Source organism: Motacilla alba, chromosome 2 (assembly GCF_015832195.1).
Source record: "Motacilla alba alba isolate MOTALB_02 chromosome 2, Motacilla_alba_V1.0_pri, whole genome shotgun sequence".
Classification (NCBI taxonomy): Eukaryota; Metazoa; Chordata; class Aves; order Passeriformes; family Motacillidae; genus Motacilla; species Motacilla alba.
The window spans coordinates 143976897-143996500 of record NC_052017.1 but is presented as its reverse complement, the minus strand read 5'-3'; the positions used below and the strand labels follow the sequence as shown (position 1 = coordinate 143996500).

The window sequence follows — 19604 nt, the reverse complement described above, 5'->3', positions numbered from 1 at the left end:
GTCAGATTAAATTAACATTTGAGTGTCTGTGCATTCTCTAAACTAGAAGAATATAGAAGTATCTATAAAATGCCAGTGTTTCAAAAGCCTTTGTCCTCTGTATTTTTTTTTAGTCGGCGAGACCTAGAGATTGAGCGCCCTGTTCCTGGAGTGAATGTTGTCACCCTTCAGTAAGTATTTCATTTGAGACCTTACTGCAGGTCAGGGACTGCCATTAAGAAGAACTCCTCTCTTCAGACCTGGAAACACATTAAAATTGAAATTTAAGTAGTTCCTGTCACTGTGCATCTAAAAATTTGGTCTTACAAATGTGCTATGGTTAATGGAAACTATAGCTCTAAAGGCACTTGAGCTGTGCCAATGCAGCCAAGAAAGCCCAGCCTAAAACCATTTAGAAAACCAACCAGACAACAAAATACTTCCAGGAAGATAGAGCAAAATGAGAATGACTACTGACAGATCAGTCAGCCTGTCTGACTGACAGGCTTTTGCTTATGCTCCAACTGGTGCAACATAAGTTGTGAAGTCCTTCCTAGCTCAGCTGCTGATGGTTCTACACAGGACACTGTTCCTCTCACAATCTGTTTGGAATTGGAGGAACAGAACCAAAAGTTGGAGCTCAGGGGTCTGGGGGGTGGTAGGCAGGAGACTTTGATGCTGATACCCACATTCAATTTCTTATAAAGCAAGGAAGGAATAAGAGCACTGGGCTTATTTGATGCCAGCTGGGGAAAAGAACTGGTTCTCAGGCAAGGAATCAGAGCATGTCACTAGATCTGCAGCTAATGCAGGATTTGATGTATCTTTAAGGTGTCTGGAATACAAACCAAATAATTTCCACACTCTTAACTGTCTCACCTTTCCAGAGACACAAAATGCAGCTCAGAGCAAATCTGGGTGGGGTGGCAGAGATAAACCCTCTCGTGTGTGCTTCTTTGCAGGTGTCCTGTCCTCCTGGTGGTCGGTGACAGCTCCCCAGCAGTGGATGCCGTGGTGGGTACCTCGAGCCATCTTTGTCACCCTGCTGAGGATGGGTGGGTGAGCCAAGGGGCTGCAAGAGGCCAGCAGAGCCATTGCCACACAGCAGCCCTGCTGGCTATCAGTCCAGCCCAGAGGCTCTCCTCTTCCAGACCACAGGAGAGCTGCCATTAATTCCATGCTGTTTGTCCCTTCTGCCTGTGCACTATTATTTAATAGCTACCACGTTAGGAACAATCACCACAGCAGTTCCAGTGAACCGCAAATATTTTCCTTTAGAGAGGAATCTGCTGCTGGTATTTTAACTTGCTGTGTGGTGCTGGAGCTGTGCCCTGGGTCACTCTGCAAGTGAAGAGCTTCTTTTTGACCATTATAACTCTCCCCAGATGACTGGATGACTTCAAATGCTGTGCCTTAATGGGCATGCCCAGTCTGCTGGCCCGTGGCCACACGGCTACTCACCACTTGGGACGCTACCAGATGACCCCAAATCACAAGATAAACAACACTTCTTGCCATTGAAGTCCCAGAAACAGATGGGAAAAAAAAGTCTCCAGTTCCCAAGTATGGGTTTGTAATGTGGAGAAAATGCAGTTAAAAATGTGAGCTGACTTACTTGGGTTTAAAGACATGTATATGTATACATGGAGTCTTCACACAGAATCATAAGACACTCAGTTTAGTCTGAATTAAGCCAGAAAACTAGGTGTTGGATTTGTTTTTCTACAAGAGTTCATACTCAAATTCTTATGTGCAATGCCTTATTCTGCTGTTCTTTTCTATAGGTTGAATGCAACTCAAAGCTGGACCCAACAAGGACCACGCTTCTGAAGGTAATAACAAAAACTGTGCTTTTCAAAATAAACATTCCTCTCACATATAACCAGAAGGATTAGCTAAAAAAGCAGAACTAGAGTGATGTGTTGCAATACTGATAATACAGTGAGAATCCAGCTCTGATTTAAAAAGACAGTTCCTTCAGGGTGAGAGTATTTTAGTGGGATAAACAAGACTACAGGCTTTGTGTCAGAATTAACAGCAGGGAATTTCTCAGCTCCTTAATTTTGGAATAGTAGAGAGGAGAGTTGAAATGTTCAGTATTTCACATACCCATAATGAATTTGACTAGAGCTGGCAAAGCCGATCTTGAGATATTTTGAAAGGTTTGAAAAGCTGTGAGCAGAGTAGGAGTGCAAACCAGTTCATTCTGTTCCTGCTCTTGCCTCTCAGCAGTAGTGTCAGGTGAATCAACAGCTAATCTATCAGCCACAGTTTGGTCAACCTGCCTTTTATGAGGGTACAATCTAGGACATCTTACTGCTATTTTCCAGAAAAATTGCTAAAATGCACTTAAAACCAGCAGAACATCATGCAAAGGCTTTGGCTGATATTTGGCATTCAGAGTATGAGTGCAATCTTCAGCTTGTAATGAAGTAATGATGAAGTAATAGCATGCAAACAGTGGAACAAGTTTGGTCATGCTTTGCCAAGAGCTGCTACTGCATCTCTCTTTAGTGAACTAGTCAGTGAAAATTATAATAAATAAAAATACTGACTTTTTTTCCTCCTAACATTGAGGAGTTATACTGCTGCCCCATAATGTGGGTGTGGCAGACACCCTAAGAAAGTTTCTGACACTGTCTCAGACCTTGTATCAGTGGCCAGCCTTTGCTCAGTCCAGGGATATGGCTGATGCCAGATCCTGCTGCTGGCCTGTTTTTCTGCTAACTAATGCTAGATAGGATTTAGGGTTTGCTGTAATTTACAACTCTACTGTTTTCAGCTTGTAGTGTTCCTTGGAACAGGACTGTTGTTGTTGGGTTGACTTTGAGGGGTGGAGTGGCAGGAAAAATGAAATGCTCCAAAAATATTTCATGCACTCAAGATAGCATTTCTCGTTTGGCTTTCCCTGCTTCCCTTGGCAAGTCAGGCTGATGCTTGCCATCAGCAATCTCAGCAAATCGTTTTTCCCCTTCTTTCTCTCCCCTCTGAGCTTTAGGTGTTTGTTTTCTCTACCCTATTTGTCATCCAGGTCAATACAGACTCATGTTATTGGAATTCAGAGCTGAACTTGCAAGCAGGACTAATAGGCTGGTTTCTAAGAAACTGGTGACTGCTGCCCAGCAAAAAGCATTTGTAGCTCCAGCTGATGCTTGCCCTGAGCATCAAGAGCCTTTGTGGTTTTCTGGGGTGCAGTCGTAGCTTTATAAACACTTAACAGCTTGCTTTGATGCGTTCATCCACGTGTATGTTACTCACACAACAAAAGGAAGTGTTTTTTCTGCCAGATAGCTGAAAAGGTCATTCCAATATATCCTGAGCACAACTGAATTCCTCTGGCATTACTCTAACTGGCTGTTCTCATCCCATTTCAGATGGCTGACTGCGGTGGGCTCCCCCAAGTTTCCCAGGTAGGATTTGGCTGGCGGAAATCCTACTAATCATGTTCTGCAGAGTGTCAGACTGCAACAAATGGGTGTTTTCCTGTAGGGTACTTGCTGTTCCCAAATGTCAGCCAAAAGGATGGTTATGATTTCATGAATAATGATGTCAGTTGGTTATCTGAGCTTTCTTTTTTCTTTAAAGAGCAATGAAACGGAAAATTAAGATTGGGAGGGGATATTATTTTCACTGCTAGTCTTAACCAAGTAAAGAACTGAGGTGGGAATACAGATGTATTATTTTATGCCTATTTACTAAGATAATGTGGATTAAGGCTTGAGCCACTGATGTTTTAACAACATTCGTACTTGGACTATTTACAGTATACATCAGGAAAGTGGGAGACAGGAAACAACAATGCTAGGTTATTGCATACACTGGCTCAGCTTGAGTGTGGATGAACTGGAGTTTCTAGAACACATTTAGGCATAAGTTCCAAGCTGCTAATAAAGCCAGGCTGGCAAAGTTAAAATTTACCTATGCCCTTGTGTTGCTTCACTTAAAGAGCTGATTTGTAAATCAGCTTTGGAATGTGATCTAACATTTAAACAGATTTCTAAGCAATATAAAAGTGGTGTTTGTGAACTTCAGGAAAAGCTAAATTTGTAATTGCTTGCAGCTGAAGTCCCTATACAGGCAGTGTATGCTCCAACAGTGGGAATTGGGAAAAGGTTTTTTTAAAGGCACACAGTAGTATGTGCATTGCTTCTGTTATACAAAGACCATTCTTTGCAGTGGTTCAGAGAATTATACAAAAAAAATTTCATGTGAAATAACTGAGAGCTTATGTGGCCACTGTTAGCAGAAGAGAAAAACAGGGAATGCCTGCCTCATTGCAAGAATGTTTGTTGTAGGCAGTTGTGCTGGTATATTCCTGGTGAGCTTTCTTGCCCTACACACATAACTATCAGCTCTGAATAGCTGAATTTGTTTTCTACTGAAATAGGAATTACTCAATTACCAGTCTTGTATGAACTGCCCTGCACACTTTGTAAGGACAGTTGTTTTACTTTGCTTCACCTGCCTCAGAAACTGCTCAAGTCGAGTTTTGAGCCAGGTTTAGACCATTTGTGTTCCCTGGATCTCAAATGCTTGTATACATTTTGTAAAATAATGGGGCGATGACTAGGGAGGGAAATGATGGAATTTTCTTATAAATGAAGTTTTCATACAGTCTGTAGAACTCGGAGAATATTTAATATGTTCCTGTTAATTTAGTGCATCTGTGGAATATGTAACATTGTAATATACCTACTGAGCACTGCCTATGATAACTCTGTCTCTCTTTTGCAGCCTGCCAAGCTTGCTGAAGCTTTCAAATACTTTGTTCAGGGAATGGGATACAGTAAGTATTGGTTTTATCGAATGGCTGATCTTACTACTGAAGTTAATTGGGCATTTAAGCGCCCAGAGAGTCTCTGATCCCAGATGTGTCACTTTTTCCCTTTTGGAAATGCATTTGCAAGAGGGAAAACACATGCTGTATCTGGGCAAAGGGTTTTCAGACCAAGTGATGTTATTAAATAGTAGAGAGCTTTGTAAACAGCTTATACCCACAAATACCTCTTTTACTTCATCTTAGTGTTTTTAAGGTTGGCTATTTGTAGTAGTGTCCCCTCGTGGCATCAGAGGATAAGGTTCATCTATCTACTGCACACAACATTTAAAACCTCATTGGTTTTAAATGAGGTTTAAAACCTCATTTAAACTTCTTTGAGTTGTGGCTGTTTGTTTTTCATGTATTTGCTTCTGGCAGCTGCTGTGAGGATGCACTATGAGCCTGGGCTGCCAGCAGAGGTTGAATATTGGAAAGTAATGGGAGGGCTGATGGTCTCTTCAGTTTCCCTCTGGATACTTGCAGCCACAGCAGTGTGCCCTAAAGTTTCTTGAATCCCTCAGCCCTGGCCACTAATTCCACTGTAGTAATTGGGTCTCCTTAACCACATGCCTGGAGCAGGGGATGTACTGCATGTGAAGGTACCCTGGAAGTATCTATTCAACCATGAAGGCTCCTCTAAGCATGGTTGAGGCTGAGGGGAAGGCAAGGGCTTCCTTCCACATCCGTGCAGCGAGGCATTAATGAAAAGCTCTTCTTCCAGTGCCCTCTGCCAGCATGACCAGGCTGATGAGGTCCCGCACTGCCTCTGGCTCCAGCGTCACCTCCTTGGAAGGACAGAGGAGCCGCTCCCACACCGGGGAAGGCACGAGGAGCCGATCCCACACCGGGGAGGGAACGAGGAGCCGCTCCCACACCGGGGACGGCTCCAGGAACCGCTCCCACACAGACACACGGATCGAGCTGACGCCCAACTCGGCGAGTAACGCGGAACAATCGAGCCCCAAGTCCATGGAAGTGTCCTGTTAGATGGCTGTGGGAGGTTTAAAACTGGTCACAGTGTGAAAAAGTAATGGATGCCCCCTGTGTATCACAAAAACATAACTGGTATTAATCTCTAGCTATTCTGTAGGATGAACTCTGTTCACCAGGGTCTGAGAGGGACCAAAGAAAAGAAGCATCTCACTTGCTCTATCATTATTCTTGTATCTCAGACAGCTGCTGCTATTGTGCCCTCCTTCAGTGGATGCCAAATTCTAAAGGATACTTGCCAAAAGCTGATGTGGTTGTAAACACTTCAGAGTCAAACCAGAATTGCTCAATACCCTCCTTTAAAATCAAAGCTGTTACAGGCCCCTTTATCTCTTCTTCTCTTGAAGTAAACTGGCACAATTTGAGATGAGTTTCAAAGCGGGGGAGAAAAAAATAACTGTTAAGGATGACTTTAAGAAAAGGAAATGAAACAAATGTGTTATGGCCTCATGTTGAAGCTGGAGTTGAATTCATTGTATATAGCTTGACTTCAAATGATAGAGAAGTTAACGTATCGTGCATTTATAGGCCTTCTAATTCATTAGTATTCGAGCCTGTTTTCCTATGTACAATAATATACTACTAAAATAGGCAATTTTAATGTGACTTTGAGATGAACTAAATCTTTAAGGTTTTTCATTTCACTTTTTTGAGATTTAGTTCCAGTCTTCCTTTCCTTCCCCCCTCCTAGACCCTAAAACCTGCTTAGCCAAATGAGGACAGGATTTAAATTTGGTAAGCAAGGTAGGATTTCCTGTTTGGGAACTTGGGCCAAAGGGTTTACCAAACTGCAGAAGTTGGTGTAGTTGTAACAAGTAGGGTAGCTGTACATGCCAGCTAAGCAGAAACAGCTTGATATTTCCTTCAGAAAGCTTCTTATCTTTGCAGCTCAAGTTTTTTTTTTGTGTCCAGCACAATTGTCATAAATTTGGAATTCTGTAAGCAAAGACAGATCCAGCTGTTCTTTGTCAGGAGAAATGAATAACTGTGGGATGGGCATGTAATTAGATACTGTACATTCAACTGCCACTAATTACTAGATTTGAACCTGATGAGATTTCACTGGTGCTGAAAAGTGTATTCCATGAAGTGGTGGAGCAGCAACACTGTATCTCTGGAATACAGTGTCTAATGACTTTGTAAATGTCATGATCTGCTGGTTCTGCATCTTTGCATAGCCTCCTTGAGTTGCTTTCTTTGAAGCTAGTGGCTTGATACCTTTCTGCCACTCAGAATGTCACAGTTGGGTGTTCTTAAGTTTGTCCTTCCATAGCTAGTGGGACAGGATTTCCACAGCTCCAGTGCATACCTGCTGAATTGCAGTGCTCACACAGACAAAAAGCTCAAATGCTGAGCAGTTAAATAGCAAATGTTAATACTTTGGGATTGCTTGTTCAGAAGAACACCATCTAGGTTACTTTATATTGACTAACTTCAGCTCTTGTGTAGAATATCCATAACATTTTGTGGGAAGAACAGACAATTTCCAGAAAGAATAAAGCTATTGTGTAAAGTCTATCAAGAAAAGTTTCTTAATGAAGTATTTGTATTTATTTCAAAACAAATAAATTTGTAACTTTGCAATGTCTGGTGTCTTCATATTTTACCAGGAGCACAATAATGTTTTTCAGTCCAGATATATTCTTGTTGTCCCTTTGTATCAATGAAATCTTTCTGATTTTACTCACATCTGTCATTTCCTGCTTTTGTGCTCAGATCTTTCCCTCCTCCAGCCTACTATTCTAAGAAAACACCACGCACTTCTTCAGCATTGTTGCTGACTATTTCAGTACTAAAGAATATAGAAATGTATAAAAAAGTATTGAGCCATGATACAGAGTACTATTTGCTGTTTGAATTTTTTTTTCTGTGTCCCTGGCTTAAGTACTGTCTAGTGCACAGATCTGGGGTCCGACTTTCTCACTGGAGTTGGTGCCACACTCATTGCATCCTTTCTGATCTCTGACTCCATTGATGTGAGGAGTTCCCCTTGAATATCTGGAGTTATTCAGGCCTCCTGACTGAAATTGCAAATGCCACTTGGATTTTCTAAAAGTGGCTCTTTTTGGAGCTCTTACAAGAGTGTAACTTCAGGAAAGTAAAGATTAACCTAGTGACTTACTTAACATGCTGGAGTTTTCAGGGACAGGTGCTTTGATGACTTTGCTGGGACTATTTTGGGCTGCTCATTCCTCCTGTAGCTCAAAAAATCCTGTGATAGGAAGATGCAAAAGCAAATATTTGTCATGTCTGAGCCAAGGTTCTACTTGATGTGATGATTCAGCAGTCAGGACTGGACTGATACCAGCAAAGGGCTTGACAGCCAGTGCCAGTGAAAACAGGAGCAACCTGTGCCAGCTCATCTTACAAAAGAGGGGCAAAGTTAGGTTCTTTGCTGAGCTTTTCTGGGAATGGCTAATCATTCCTTCCACAAGGACACCATGGTGTGCCTGTCAAGCCTAGGCAGTTTATTTTGGTTTAATGGGGAGGAATGCATCCAAGCCTTATTGCAGCACAAAGGGATCTGCAAGCACTTCTGAGCTGCAAAGAGTTGCTAGGATCACTACAAATGTCAGCTTTGCAATCAGAAGTGTTCATTTGGCAGAGAATGCTGTGTTCCTGTCCATAAAAGCTGGAGGGCAGCACAGAGGAGTGGTGTCTTACCTTTTACAAGGAGTTATGACTCCTCTTTCCCTGCAGAACTGGTCTCCTGGCCTCTTTAGCCTGTGTTGTAACTGAAGAGATGCAAGTGGCTTGCAGATTTATTAGAAATTTTTATGAAAATCCTTCCCAGACCTGCAAAAGCTGACTTCTGTGTTAGCCTGAATATTGTAGATCATTAACCTGGAAAACAGGAGCTGGGGTCTCACTTTTTTCCAAGTGGGAATGGCCACTAGGGATCAAGGAGCTACTGTGGCATAGAGAAGATTCTGACTGGGTAACAGGAGGTTTCCAGAAAATATCCACTTTGCCCTTCACAGTGCTTTTGGGGCTATAAAGAAAGAAAACAGGATGGTCTCCCAGGGACCATGAGGCTTCCTGATTGCAGTAGTGTATCTTAATGCCAAATGTTCTGCAGTGGTACTCTTCAAAATCACTAATAGAAAGGATGTCATTGCTGAAATCCAAGTTATTTTCCCCTCTACCTAGGCCTCAACATCTACTGTATGAAAATCTGGCTAAACTTCATGCTATCCTTCCCCCTCCTTGTCCTTGCAGAGGGGGAGTGGCAGAGGATGTGCCAATACCATGTCGTGGCAGCAGGACTTTTGTGCTGAAGGATGCTGCTGCTTTCCTCTTTAAAAGTCTCTACTGACTGAACAGCTGGAAACTTTAACCTAGATGTGTTCTCGAGGTTTATGATTAATGTCATGTGTTGTGAGTGATGGACTGAGCTGGAGTGAAAACTGTTTATAGCAAAGCTGCTTATTTTTATTCCCCAGTGACGGAATCCTCTCCCTGTCTGCTTTTGCATCTTGGGCAGAGTATCTGCTGCAGTCCTCCATGTGCCTGTAATGGGGTCTGTCGCATCCACCAATGCAACACACTGAGCAGTGCTGCTTGCAGCTTGGCCCTCCCCCTTCCCACGTGCTGTCTGCTTCTTTTTTTTCTTTGCACTGTTTTGCACTGTTTTACATTCACAGGCACAGAAAGCCTCTCCCTGTCTATATGAACAGCTGGTTTGATGTGTGGATTTAGCATTTCCACTGAGCCAAATATAGACTTTACGATGGTAGCTGATCACTGCTATGCCTAATGTTTAAATAAGTGACAGAAAGGATGTCAGGGTATTTTAAGAGCTCAACCCTTCCCCCTCAGCCCTTTGTAACAGACAGACACAGCCTCTCACTGTTTCTATCTATTGCTTCATTAAGGGCTCCATTCATTTTATAAACAACACAGCTGCTGACCAGTGTTAGGGGGGAAGAAAAAGGAAAAAAAAAAGGCTTCTGATTGCAACTGCCAGACAGTTCAATGTCTGTTCTCTGCAACTCAGCATGGGGATCATTCTCTTACCCAGCACTCCTATGGGCTGGAGGAGAGTTATTGTTCCGATGTCATTAAAGAGGCAGCCCCACATCCCATAGAGCCCTTCATACTTTGGCACTGGTGGGATGTGCATCAAACACGAGACGCAGACACCACTGGGCATGTCCAGAAGACCCCAAGGGTTGGGAAAGGGGATGTCAGGCAGTTTTTCTTCACAAGCAGCTGCACCATAGTGGCCTGTGACCTGCAATAGAGCTGCGAAAAGTATCCCTGGGTGACCTGCCACTCTCTGCAATTGCTTGTGGCTGGAGTGGATTATGGTATTCAGGTCAAGGTCAGTGCATGCAGGGGGCTGGGGGAGGGCAGGGCTGTTTGCTGGGCAGCAGTACTGGAGAAGGGCTGGGGCAGCTCCAGGCAAAGCCTACATGAGCCAGGGCACTTGGAAAAGAGCAGGACATGCCACCAGCCTGGGCTTTTTGTGCCCTGGCTCTGTGTGCGCAGGTATCTGTGTGCGTGCACAAGTCCCCACGAGGCTCAGCAGCACGATGGGAAGGGAAGATGGGGCTGCTGAGCTGTGGGTCTGCCCCACCCTTTGGAGCTGGCGTTGGCACAGGGAATAGCCAATCTGCTTGTAGGGCTTGGCAAGCCCACCCCATCAGAGGTGCCACCCAGCCCCGCACGCAGCGGTGAGATCCCACACACGGCACACTGTGCCACCAACCTGCTGGACCTCAGACCCACACAGATCTCTCCAGCTAGGAAATTGTCCTTTACTGAATGACTGCAATATGTTTTCATTTATTTTTAATGAAAATATGACCAAATCCAAAAAATCTTAGTTCTTTATCACCAGCTGCCAATGTTAAACATTGATCTGATCCTGTGGCCATTCCCTCTCTGCTGCTCATGCGTGTTTGGGGCAGAGGAGATCCTACAGAAGCAGAGCCTCACAAAGGGTCAGCCCTTCATTTGGAAAGTGCAAAGTACTGAGGAGATGATGGTATTCCCAGATTAGTGAAAGCAGAGAGGAAGCCCTTCATGCAGGATTGTGTGCTGGGCAGCTGCCACATGGGTGAGCAGAGGTTGCAGAGGCCAGATGGAACTTCTGGTGCCTGTAGAGACAACAGGGAAATATGGTACCTTTGTTGAAAGCTATTGCCAGAGGCACAGTTGGCTAGAAAATGCTTAAAAATGTAGAGGGCTGCCCTTCTTGGGAAAAGAAGAAAAAAAGAAAGAAAAAAAAAAAAAAAAAGGAGTATAAAAAGGCACACTGGAGGAGAAGGCTGGGGAGAATGAGGAGAAGGTGCTTTCTTGCCATAAACAAGCCCAACCAACCCATCTCAGTCCAGGACAGGAGGCCACTCAAAGTGTTTATGTTCCTATGAAGGCAAGTAACATACTTCAGGCTGGAAGGCAAGCTCGATTTGTTGGAAAGCACTACAGGAATTTTTTCCTAGAATTAAAAGGTAGAATACTTACTGGGGTTAGCTCTGAAGGTGTGTAAATGAAGGGGTACAAAACAGTGATTCTTTAATTTAAGTGCTTTTCCCCATGTCTTTAATAACCTTGTTTGAACAATTTCAGTGTGTATGGCTTTTGCAAACGTTACTCCTGCAGCTTTTCAAGAGAGCTGATAACGAAGACATGCTTAGGTTGAGTAATACACTCCACTTTGCTCAGATACTCTAGACCTCTGTCCTAAGTCCAATAAGAATGTTGCAGAAAAAAAACCCAAATCTTGAGCCAGAAACAGATCAGCAAAGAAATGTAAGTTGGGAAACAACTGGCTTTTCCAATCTGCCATAATATTCAAAATTAAGGAAATGCTCTCAAACCATCCTTTTTTACCATATTACAGTGCAGGCTCTTTACTTTTATGTGTCCTCCAGTTCACAGCTTTGTCACAGATTGCAAATGCCCGCTTGGATATTGGCCAGGCAAGAAGATGGGAATGGGAAATGTCAGTCACAGATATTTTTCACCTTCATTTACTTGCCTAAACTTCTAAACGAGGTGTCAGTCACAGATTCATTAACCATTTGCCACTTATTAAATATCTTTAAACCACAGCAGCAACATGCCATCTTAAAAAACCTCACCATGATGCTTTACAAACAAGTAATGTTTTATATAGCTGGACTAACTCAGACTGCCAAACCAATCTGGTTTTCCCATTAATTTCTCATAGATTTCAGTATATGAAGCTTACAGAAATAACTCTATAGAAATGTTAAAACTGGAAGGTCACAATTTGAGAAGGTAAATGTATGGAGATGTGCCTCTAGATAGTGAGAACACTGTCTCTATCAGTTTAATAAATTGTTTGTTTCAAATTTCCTTCAAGAAAGCTGGGACAAAAAAATCCCAGGGTTTCATTTACAAGATGACACAGTCTTTCTAAATGTTGTGGTTTTCCTGGAATATTACATATACACAGCACAACCCTAGTGAGCACATCAAAAACATGGCAACTGCCCTACACCCTGTTTCCAGTTGCATGCACACCAAAATGGTGTTTTAAATTCCAGCCAACACTCCATGGAAAGGCATTTTAATAAGCCTCATGCCTGCTTTCATACCAGCATGACCAGACCTTCAAAACCCCACCCTTCATCCTTGACCCAGCCTACAGGACCAACAGGATGATCACCATGAGCTGAATATGTGTCAAACAGTCTTGGCTTTAGGTGGATTGCAAAATTGTCACTCTCATCCTTTCTTTACCCTTTCACTTGCCCATTGCAGCAGAGGGGTCTGATCCTGTTATCTCCTCAATGCTGTAATTGTTGATGGTGGCATTGCTTTCAGGTCCCAGCAGAGACCTGGGCCCATTGCACAAATGTACAATGAGCATCAGTTCCTGCTGGAAGAAGCAATGAACAGTAGGGCCTTGTTCTGGCTCTGAAATCCTGAGGAAAAGTGAAGCAAAGGGCTGGATCCATGAAAGCCTTTGGGGATCTAGATCTTCAATGAACTAAAACAGTCACCAGAAAAGTACTTTTATAAAAGACACATGATTTGCCCGGGCACAGAGGGAGCCAGGGAACTCAATCTAATGCTGGACTGTTGCCTTAGTCCTAGGGCTAATCTGCTTGTAAACACCCATTAAAACAAAGGATCTCAAATGCACCACAGTCTGCAGATCAAGGTAATTGGCTACAAGTGATGCTCTTCCCCATTCAGAGCCACTGGGCAGACAACCAGTGGCACAAGCGGAGTAGCAGAGCTCACAGCGCTTGGTTTCCTACAGATTTGTGTCCAATGTCCCCACAAAACTCCTTTACAGCAGTGTAATAACCCCTATTCCCCATCTGTGGTTCCTTCAGCTCTGCCTCCTCCATGGCTACTCGTTTCCAGCTGGCAAATCTGTTTAAAACCCCTTTTTGTGCTGCTTCTGGGGTGGTTGGGCCACACTGCAGACGTGTGGAGAGCAGTGACTGCCTGGCAGGTGTGCATGGGCTTGGCAGGGACAATGTGGCCAGCCTCTTCCCTGCCCTGCTCTTTGCTTCGTGTTTTATTGCAGGAATTGCAAGGCTTCTGAGATCTTTACACTTCTGCCTGCTTTGTTTGACGTTTCCCACAAAGGGACCGCCTGACAGACAAACAAATGAACAGTATGGCTGCATGCACTCAGTTTCCTTAGGAAACCAGGCTAGAGACAGAGACATCTTGGGTGCGTTGGGCAAGATCTGTGGTTTCCAGGCATTCACTTCACTAAAACTGACACGCACTGGAGCTGCTGGTCATGCATTAGCTCTCAATAGCTTCTTTTATCTCTCAGTGAAAGCCTTGTGTTACAGCCACTGCAGCATTTGATTGCTGTGGTTACAGAATTAACTAATTGCAAAGCAGAGCAAGCCAGTTAAGGGACAGAGTTTTTCACATATGATCTGGTCCTGTTTTCTTGCTTCCTTATGTTACATGTAAGACAAAGAAAGACTGACTGTATTTATAAACACACATTATTCATGCACTGCTTTTTATGCCCCATAGGAATATATATATGTAAATATACACACACACACATACACACACACACACACACCCCCCTATATATATATATATATATATATATATATATATATATATATATAAATGGGCATGTTTCCATAAGATTTTATATATAATATTATATACAATATTATACAGATGACTGTACATAATATTTTATAGGTGTGTATCCATCTACATATAAATATTTATTTATTTATTTATTTTTATGTGTATACACACGTGCATATATATGGAATTTTAAGAAGGGCAAGAATTAGAACACAAGGTTCCAAGTCATATTTAGGGGATCTGATTGAGAAATAAGTCCTAGTATATTTTCCCCATAACTTCTTAATACACACCATTTTCCCTTTTGGAAAACATTGTCAAATTCTTGGCCATGGCCTCTTTTTTCTATGTTCATATGGAACTTTTTTTACCAAGGGATGGAGTTTGCAACGTAACATTCTCATTCTTGCAAGTGCTGAGGTCATGTTTGACTGGAGGCAAATAGGTCAGGTATGAATTCCGCTGTCACATCATCCAGGCCAAGGCAGTCATGAGGTTGAATCTTGCAAAATGTGGTGGCCTCAGGTTCCTTATGACCAGAGAAACACAGGGAAGAGGGGCTTTGCGCCTCCTTTGGAACATGTGGGCAGAGATCACCCTTCCTTTCTGCCACTAGAGATTTCTTGGAAGCTTCAAAAAACAAATAAAGCTTTAAATTCAGGAATGACCTCGGTCTACAAAGAATATATGGGCCAAATCCTTGTGTACAAATTAAGATGCTATTCGTGTTAACAACTTTTGAAGATATACAGCATTTTTCCTAATTGTTTTTATATAGGCATGGTATTATTTTCAGGCCACTCACAAGAACTTTTATTTCATCATAGCCAGAAAAATTTATGTCTCCCAGAAACTAATCAAGCTTCTGCTGAGTTATCAAGATGAAGACAGACAATTTGACAGCTAAAAGTAAAGCAAAAATAACTGCATCATCCCAAGTTCAGCACTGTACTGCTCAGATCTCCAGATCATGTTTCTCTCAGCAGTTCTGCTGTGCCACCAGGGATTTTTGAAGTGGATACTAAATTTCTCTTGTTCATGCAGAAACACAATTCTGCTCTCCCAACTGAAGCAGCAGCAAACGTGCCATGGGGCATGGCTGCTGTACTAGAAATTTATTGGAGATAAAATTAGCTACAACATCCTTCAGTGATGATAAATTTCTTACCTGGAAAGGTAATGACAGGGTTGTTTGTTTTTTTCTCTTAGCTGACATTTGCGTGTGAAACCACTTCTGTAGAAAATGTTTGCATTGATGTTTACTCTAAGCATCAGCCCAGCTGGAATGAATTTACCAGAAACTATGCCAAGGGCTGCCTCTCCTTCTGCATCCACACATCCTCAGAGCTGATGTGAAGCCTAACACCTGTTTTCTCATTTAACACATCTCCTTTCCTCTACCCCAGTCATGTAAAACAGTGATTTGTGTTACTGGCAAGGTGGCAGTGGGAGGAGGCTCCTGTGTGCTGGTAACACCATGGGGAGCAGGAGGTAGTGGTTATCCCCAAGCACAGGCCACACAATTTCTATTTCTATCAGAAGAAATGGGTGCAAGAAGTCTTGTCTTTCACTTCTTATCTGGCTCTCTGCATTTCATCTGCAGAGATAGCCTAGGAGCAGTACATGACCTGTAGATTAGATGGATCCTGAAAACATGAGCTCTGGAGTGGCTGTTTTGGATTTAGTCAGGCTATTCAAGATCAGAGAATGTCAAAAACTATGAAAATGTTCTTGGCACAAGATACTTCAAGAGACTGAGATGAGTCCAAGGAGAATAGGACACAAAAGTTCTTCCCCCTAGGCTTTTCCCATAAAATTCACCATGCAGTAAAATCTGACTGAGAATAACAGAGGGGTGATTCTAGGACTGACCTCAGTGTGACAGATGTTAGACTTCAGCTGCAAGACCATCAAATCCTGGTTTCTAATGTTGAATATAAAACATATATGTCAGTTTTCCAGCTTAGACAATAACATTCAAGAAATGACAGTAAGGATGTCTGAGTCTCATGTCTAAGCTAATGACAGCCATACTTTTGCTGTAATACTAGTGTACTGTTCTTTCCTATGGGCAATTAAACTGCTGGCTTAGTAAATGACAGTGCCAACAGAACTGTCATTTATGTCCCAGCATCAGTGCATAAAGGAGTTTCTGGCTACTCTCAATGTATAAAGATCTATTAGAGTTAAAAATCTTGTTTGTTCAAGGCCTCTTCAAAAACAGTGTGACAAAACAAAGAGATTTAACATTGATGCCCTAGGTTTTAGCTTTCATGTTTTCTAGATTCTGTACTTCATTAGTTTATAACTCTGAACTTCATGTAAAGTGTTAGCAAGTTCGCTTCACATTTTCGTTAGACAAAACAATCCTTTTCCAGCCCAAGAACCAAGGACACCACTGCAGCTTCATGCCCAAAAAGTACAAACAGGCAATTGTGGAGAACAAACTGGGAAGATGGGACTTCATAACCTGAAGCTGTAATTGAACAATTAACCCAATATGTAAATGGGCCAAAACTTATAAAAGTGTGAAAACACATGGCCAGTTGTCCATCTTGAGTGTAGCCTCGGCCTGGCTCTTGTACTGCCCCAGGTGTATCCTTTGAAGGCCTTTTTATTAAATACCTTTAAAAAAGTACCTTTAAATAAATTCTTTATTCCTTTAACACTTTCTAGCCTCTCTTCTAGGTAGCCTCTCAAGGCATCCACATTCTAACTCAGGAAAAAAACAAATTGCACATTGGCAATGGATGAAGATTCTCCTTTTATTTTAAAACCTCTGTAAAATCAGAGCAAAGGGTAAATTCCAGCATTCAGCCAATTTAATTAGCGATTTCCGAGTAATCATAGTAATGAGCCAAGTCAGCAAAGATGTCATTGGGGTTCCTGCAGTTCAGGTTGCAAAAACAAGCATTGATCCACATAATTTTCCAGGAAAACTCAGTTCCATCTGGGCACTGAAACCTCACTTCAATAGTCTTGGACTTGTAGGGTGTGCAGCACCTGTTGTCTGTGCAGACACCACAGTATTTGGGCCTGTATGGGCTTTTGCTCACACATCCAGAGATGGTGTAGTTCATGGCTTCATTTGCCCTGTAGACAGCCAAGCATTTCTTCCCAGGCTAAATCAGAGAAGAAAATAAAAACAAAGAGGTTAATATTCAGTGCTGATACATGTAGGAAATAAAACCCACCTTGCTCTTTACAACTCCCTGAAAGGAGGCTGTGGCAAGGAAGGGGAGATTGGGGGGATGGGGGGCTCAGCCTCTTCTACCAGGTAAGCAGTGGTAGGACAAGGAGAAATGGCCTCAAATTGTGCCATGAGAGGTTCAGGTTAGGTATCAGGAAAAATTTCTTCACTGAAAGAGTGGTTAAGCATTTGAAAAAGCTGCCCAGGGAAGTGATGGAGTCACTATCTCTGGAAGTATTCAAAAAACAAATAGCCATGGCACTTTGCAGTGTGTTTGATCAGGCATGGTGGCATTCAGTCGAAGGTTGGGCTTACTGATCTTGGACATCCTTTCCAGCTTGAAGGATTCTGTTATTCTATTCTATGATTCCTATGCCTAAAGGGATTTGTAGCTGTTAGGAAGACTTTTACAGCCCTGACTGAGGCGGTGTGAAAGATTTACATATTTAGGCATAGGAACCCAAAAGCTGCAAGTTGGATATTGCATAATAGAGTTCGTAGCCATGACCAGGCGTGCAGCACTGCTTTTCTGCCAGCTGAGTACAGCCCCAGTAGGGCTGTCCGAGCCAGCATCAAGCACAGCAGGCTTGGCTTGGCTTTCCTTGCAAGGACCTTTTGGCTGGAGCTGAAACTCTCAGGGAAAGGTTTTCATACCAACACAGGCAGGACATATTTTGGAACTCTGCGCAGCACAGTAAGTCCATGTACAAGTGCAGCCTCATGAGGCCTGAATGCTGCCAAACAAAGGCTGACTCAGTGTCCACGCAGCTCTAGGAGTGCACAAAGAAACGGTCCCCACCTTGATGTGCTGGGTTATATCCACCTCACAGGGCCTCATGTTGCACAGGCGGCTTTCCTTCATGAGCCGGCACTGGTCGTTGTCATTGGAAATCCTGGTGGAGATGCCCAGCCCACAGGTCTTTGAGCAGGGACTCCAGGGTGAGGTGTGCACAATGCAGTTCTTCTGCCAGGCTTCATCCTCTCCCTCGTACGCTGCGGACACAGATTAACCCCACATTATTCAGCCTGGGCAGCTTTACATATTAAACATCCTCTCCCCAGCTCATTGCACATTCAGGCCACTAACCCAAATAACTAAACCACAGCAAAGTGGCTCAGCATTCCTGTGAACTCCCTCATCCCACCCCCTTTGTGCTGACCTACTTGTGTCAGACTCTCCATCGCTGTGAACGCTCGGGGCCAGGGCTCATTCCTTTATTCCCCTTCACAGCCTCACACAAGGGGGTCCTTGTCTGGGACCCCCAGGTGCTGCCACAATATAAACAATTACAGAAGCCTGAGCCAGCGGGTGGAGAAAGGGGGTGAGATCTGATCTCACCATGAAGGTTTATTTCTGAGCCCTTTCAGTTGGTTCCCCATAGCAGAAAGTGGTCAACAGTCTCTGCTGGATGGCAGAGGGCTTGGGAAGCAGCCACAGCCTTTCACTGGGGGGAAGAACAGCTTCAATAGCTCTCAGAGAGCTCAGCAGCCATTTGAAGAAAGGGTGGGCTCTGTTTTGAAAGCAGCCAACAACCCCAGTTATGGTTCTGTCCCAGCCTCAGCCAAAGTCCCCACTGCTTTACAGCTCACTGGACAGTCCACAGGCAAAACTCTGATAGAAACTGCTGCACTGAGCTTGTTCGCTGTTATTATTATATTAATTATTATATTAAATGTAATAAATGCTACTCTGACTTCTATAAGCTTCTCCTTACAGGAGAAAAGTCAGGAAAACAAAGTTATGTTTTGCCCATTTTGGGACACAGGCCATGAGGAAGTAAGGCCAGTTTCAGTAGTAGATATTTTGAATTGGGGCCCACCCCACATTTCAGAGCTATCAGGGACAGAGAGGCGAGGGCTAAACTCTGGTGGTTTTAACTCACAAATGAGGACCAATGCTTTTTTTCTGCGCAACAAAAGACCAAGGTTTGGGAAAAAGCTCTTCTTACCATGGAGCCAAAATCTTTGTTTACAACAATCGTATTTCTCCTTGAGCTTTGCTTTTGTGAGATGGTCTAAAACTTGGAGCTAATGTGGTTAATGTCACCACAGTGTGTCACAGGGCATTTTGACAAGAAATTTAGGACATATGGCAACTTGAATCCATCTTAAGCATTTGGGGCCATGTTTGAGGCAAATGATAACACCTCTGTGCAGTGGGGTATGTAACCATTACTATAAATGTGAGGGTGAGGACAGAATGTTTATTGATGCCATCAGTTCAGAACTGATAAAAAAGTTGTACTACCATGAAGACAACTTAGCCAAACTCACAGTGAAATTTCCACACAATAACTTCCCTCAAGGTGTTGTGTAAGTTTGAGACTCCGAAGCTCTATCCTAATATAGAGGGGCTTTAAAATTCCACTACAATAGCAATATAACCTGGACAGAAAGCCTTGGTCCCAAATTAAACTGAATCTCTTCTCTTTTCCAGAGGGTCCAGACTGAGGAAAAAAATTAAATGAAGAATTAAAAAGGACTTTTGATATATTCAGAGTTCCAGCAGACATGTCCTTCAAAGGGGGCTTTGGCACTCAGAATTCCAGAATGGTTGCACAAGCATGTTTGATG

At 43.0% G+C, this 19604-nt stretch overlaps 2 protein-coding genes across 4 annotated transcripts in view; one reads left to right on the top strand and one right to left on the bottom strand.

Moving 5' to 3' along the window:
* The window catches only part of NDRG1 (N-myc downstream regulated 1), a 39742-nt gene extending 32370 nt beyond the window's left edge, over nt 1–7372 (top strand). For all 3 annotated transcript variants that reach the window (XM_038127128.1, XM_038127129.1, XM_038127130.1), the window contains 6 exons: nt 114–170; nt 942–993; nt 1764–1811; nt 3354–3389; nt 4714–4765; nt 5520–7372. In XM_038127128.1, coding sequence (XP_037983056.1) covers nt 114–170; nt 942–993; nt 1764–1811; nt 3354–3389; nt 4714–4765; nt 5520–5785 — 511 coding nt within the window. In that variant the 3' untranslated portion in view covers nt 5786–7372. The remainder of the gene's footprint in view (nt 1–113; nt 171–941; nt 994–1763; nt 1812–3353; nt 3390–4713; nt 4766–5519) is intronic.
* Nucleotides 7373–16591: 9219 nt separating this feature from the next.
* CCN4 (cellular communication network factor 4) overlaps nt 16592–19604 on the bottom strand; it is a 34553-nt gene continuing 31540 nt past the window's right edge. Inside the window, exons 5-6 of the mRNA XM_038129434.1 lie at nt 17830–18023; nt 16592–16962 (exon numbers count right to left, since the gene is read on the bottom strand). Of these exons, the coding sequence (XP_037985362.1) occupies nt 16663–16962; nt 17830–18023 (494 nt within the window). The 3' untranslated portion in view covers nt 16592–16662. The remainder of the gene's footprint in view (nt 16963–17829; nt 18024–19604) is intronic.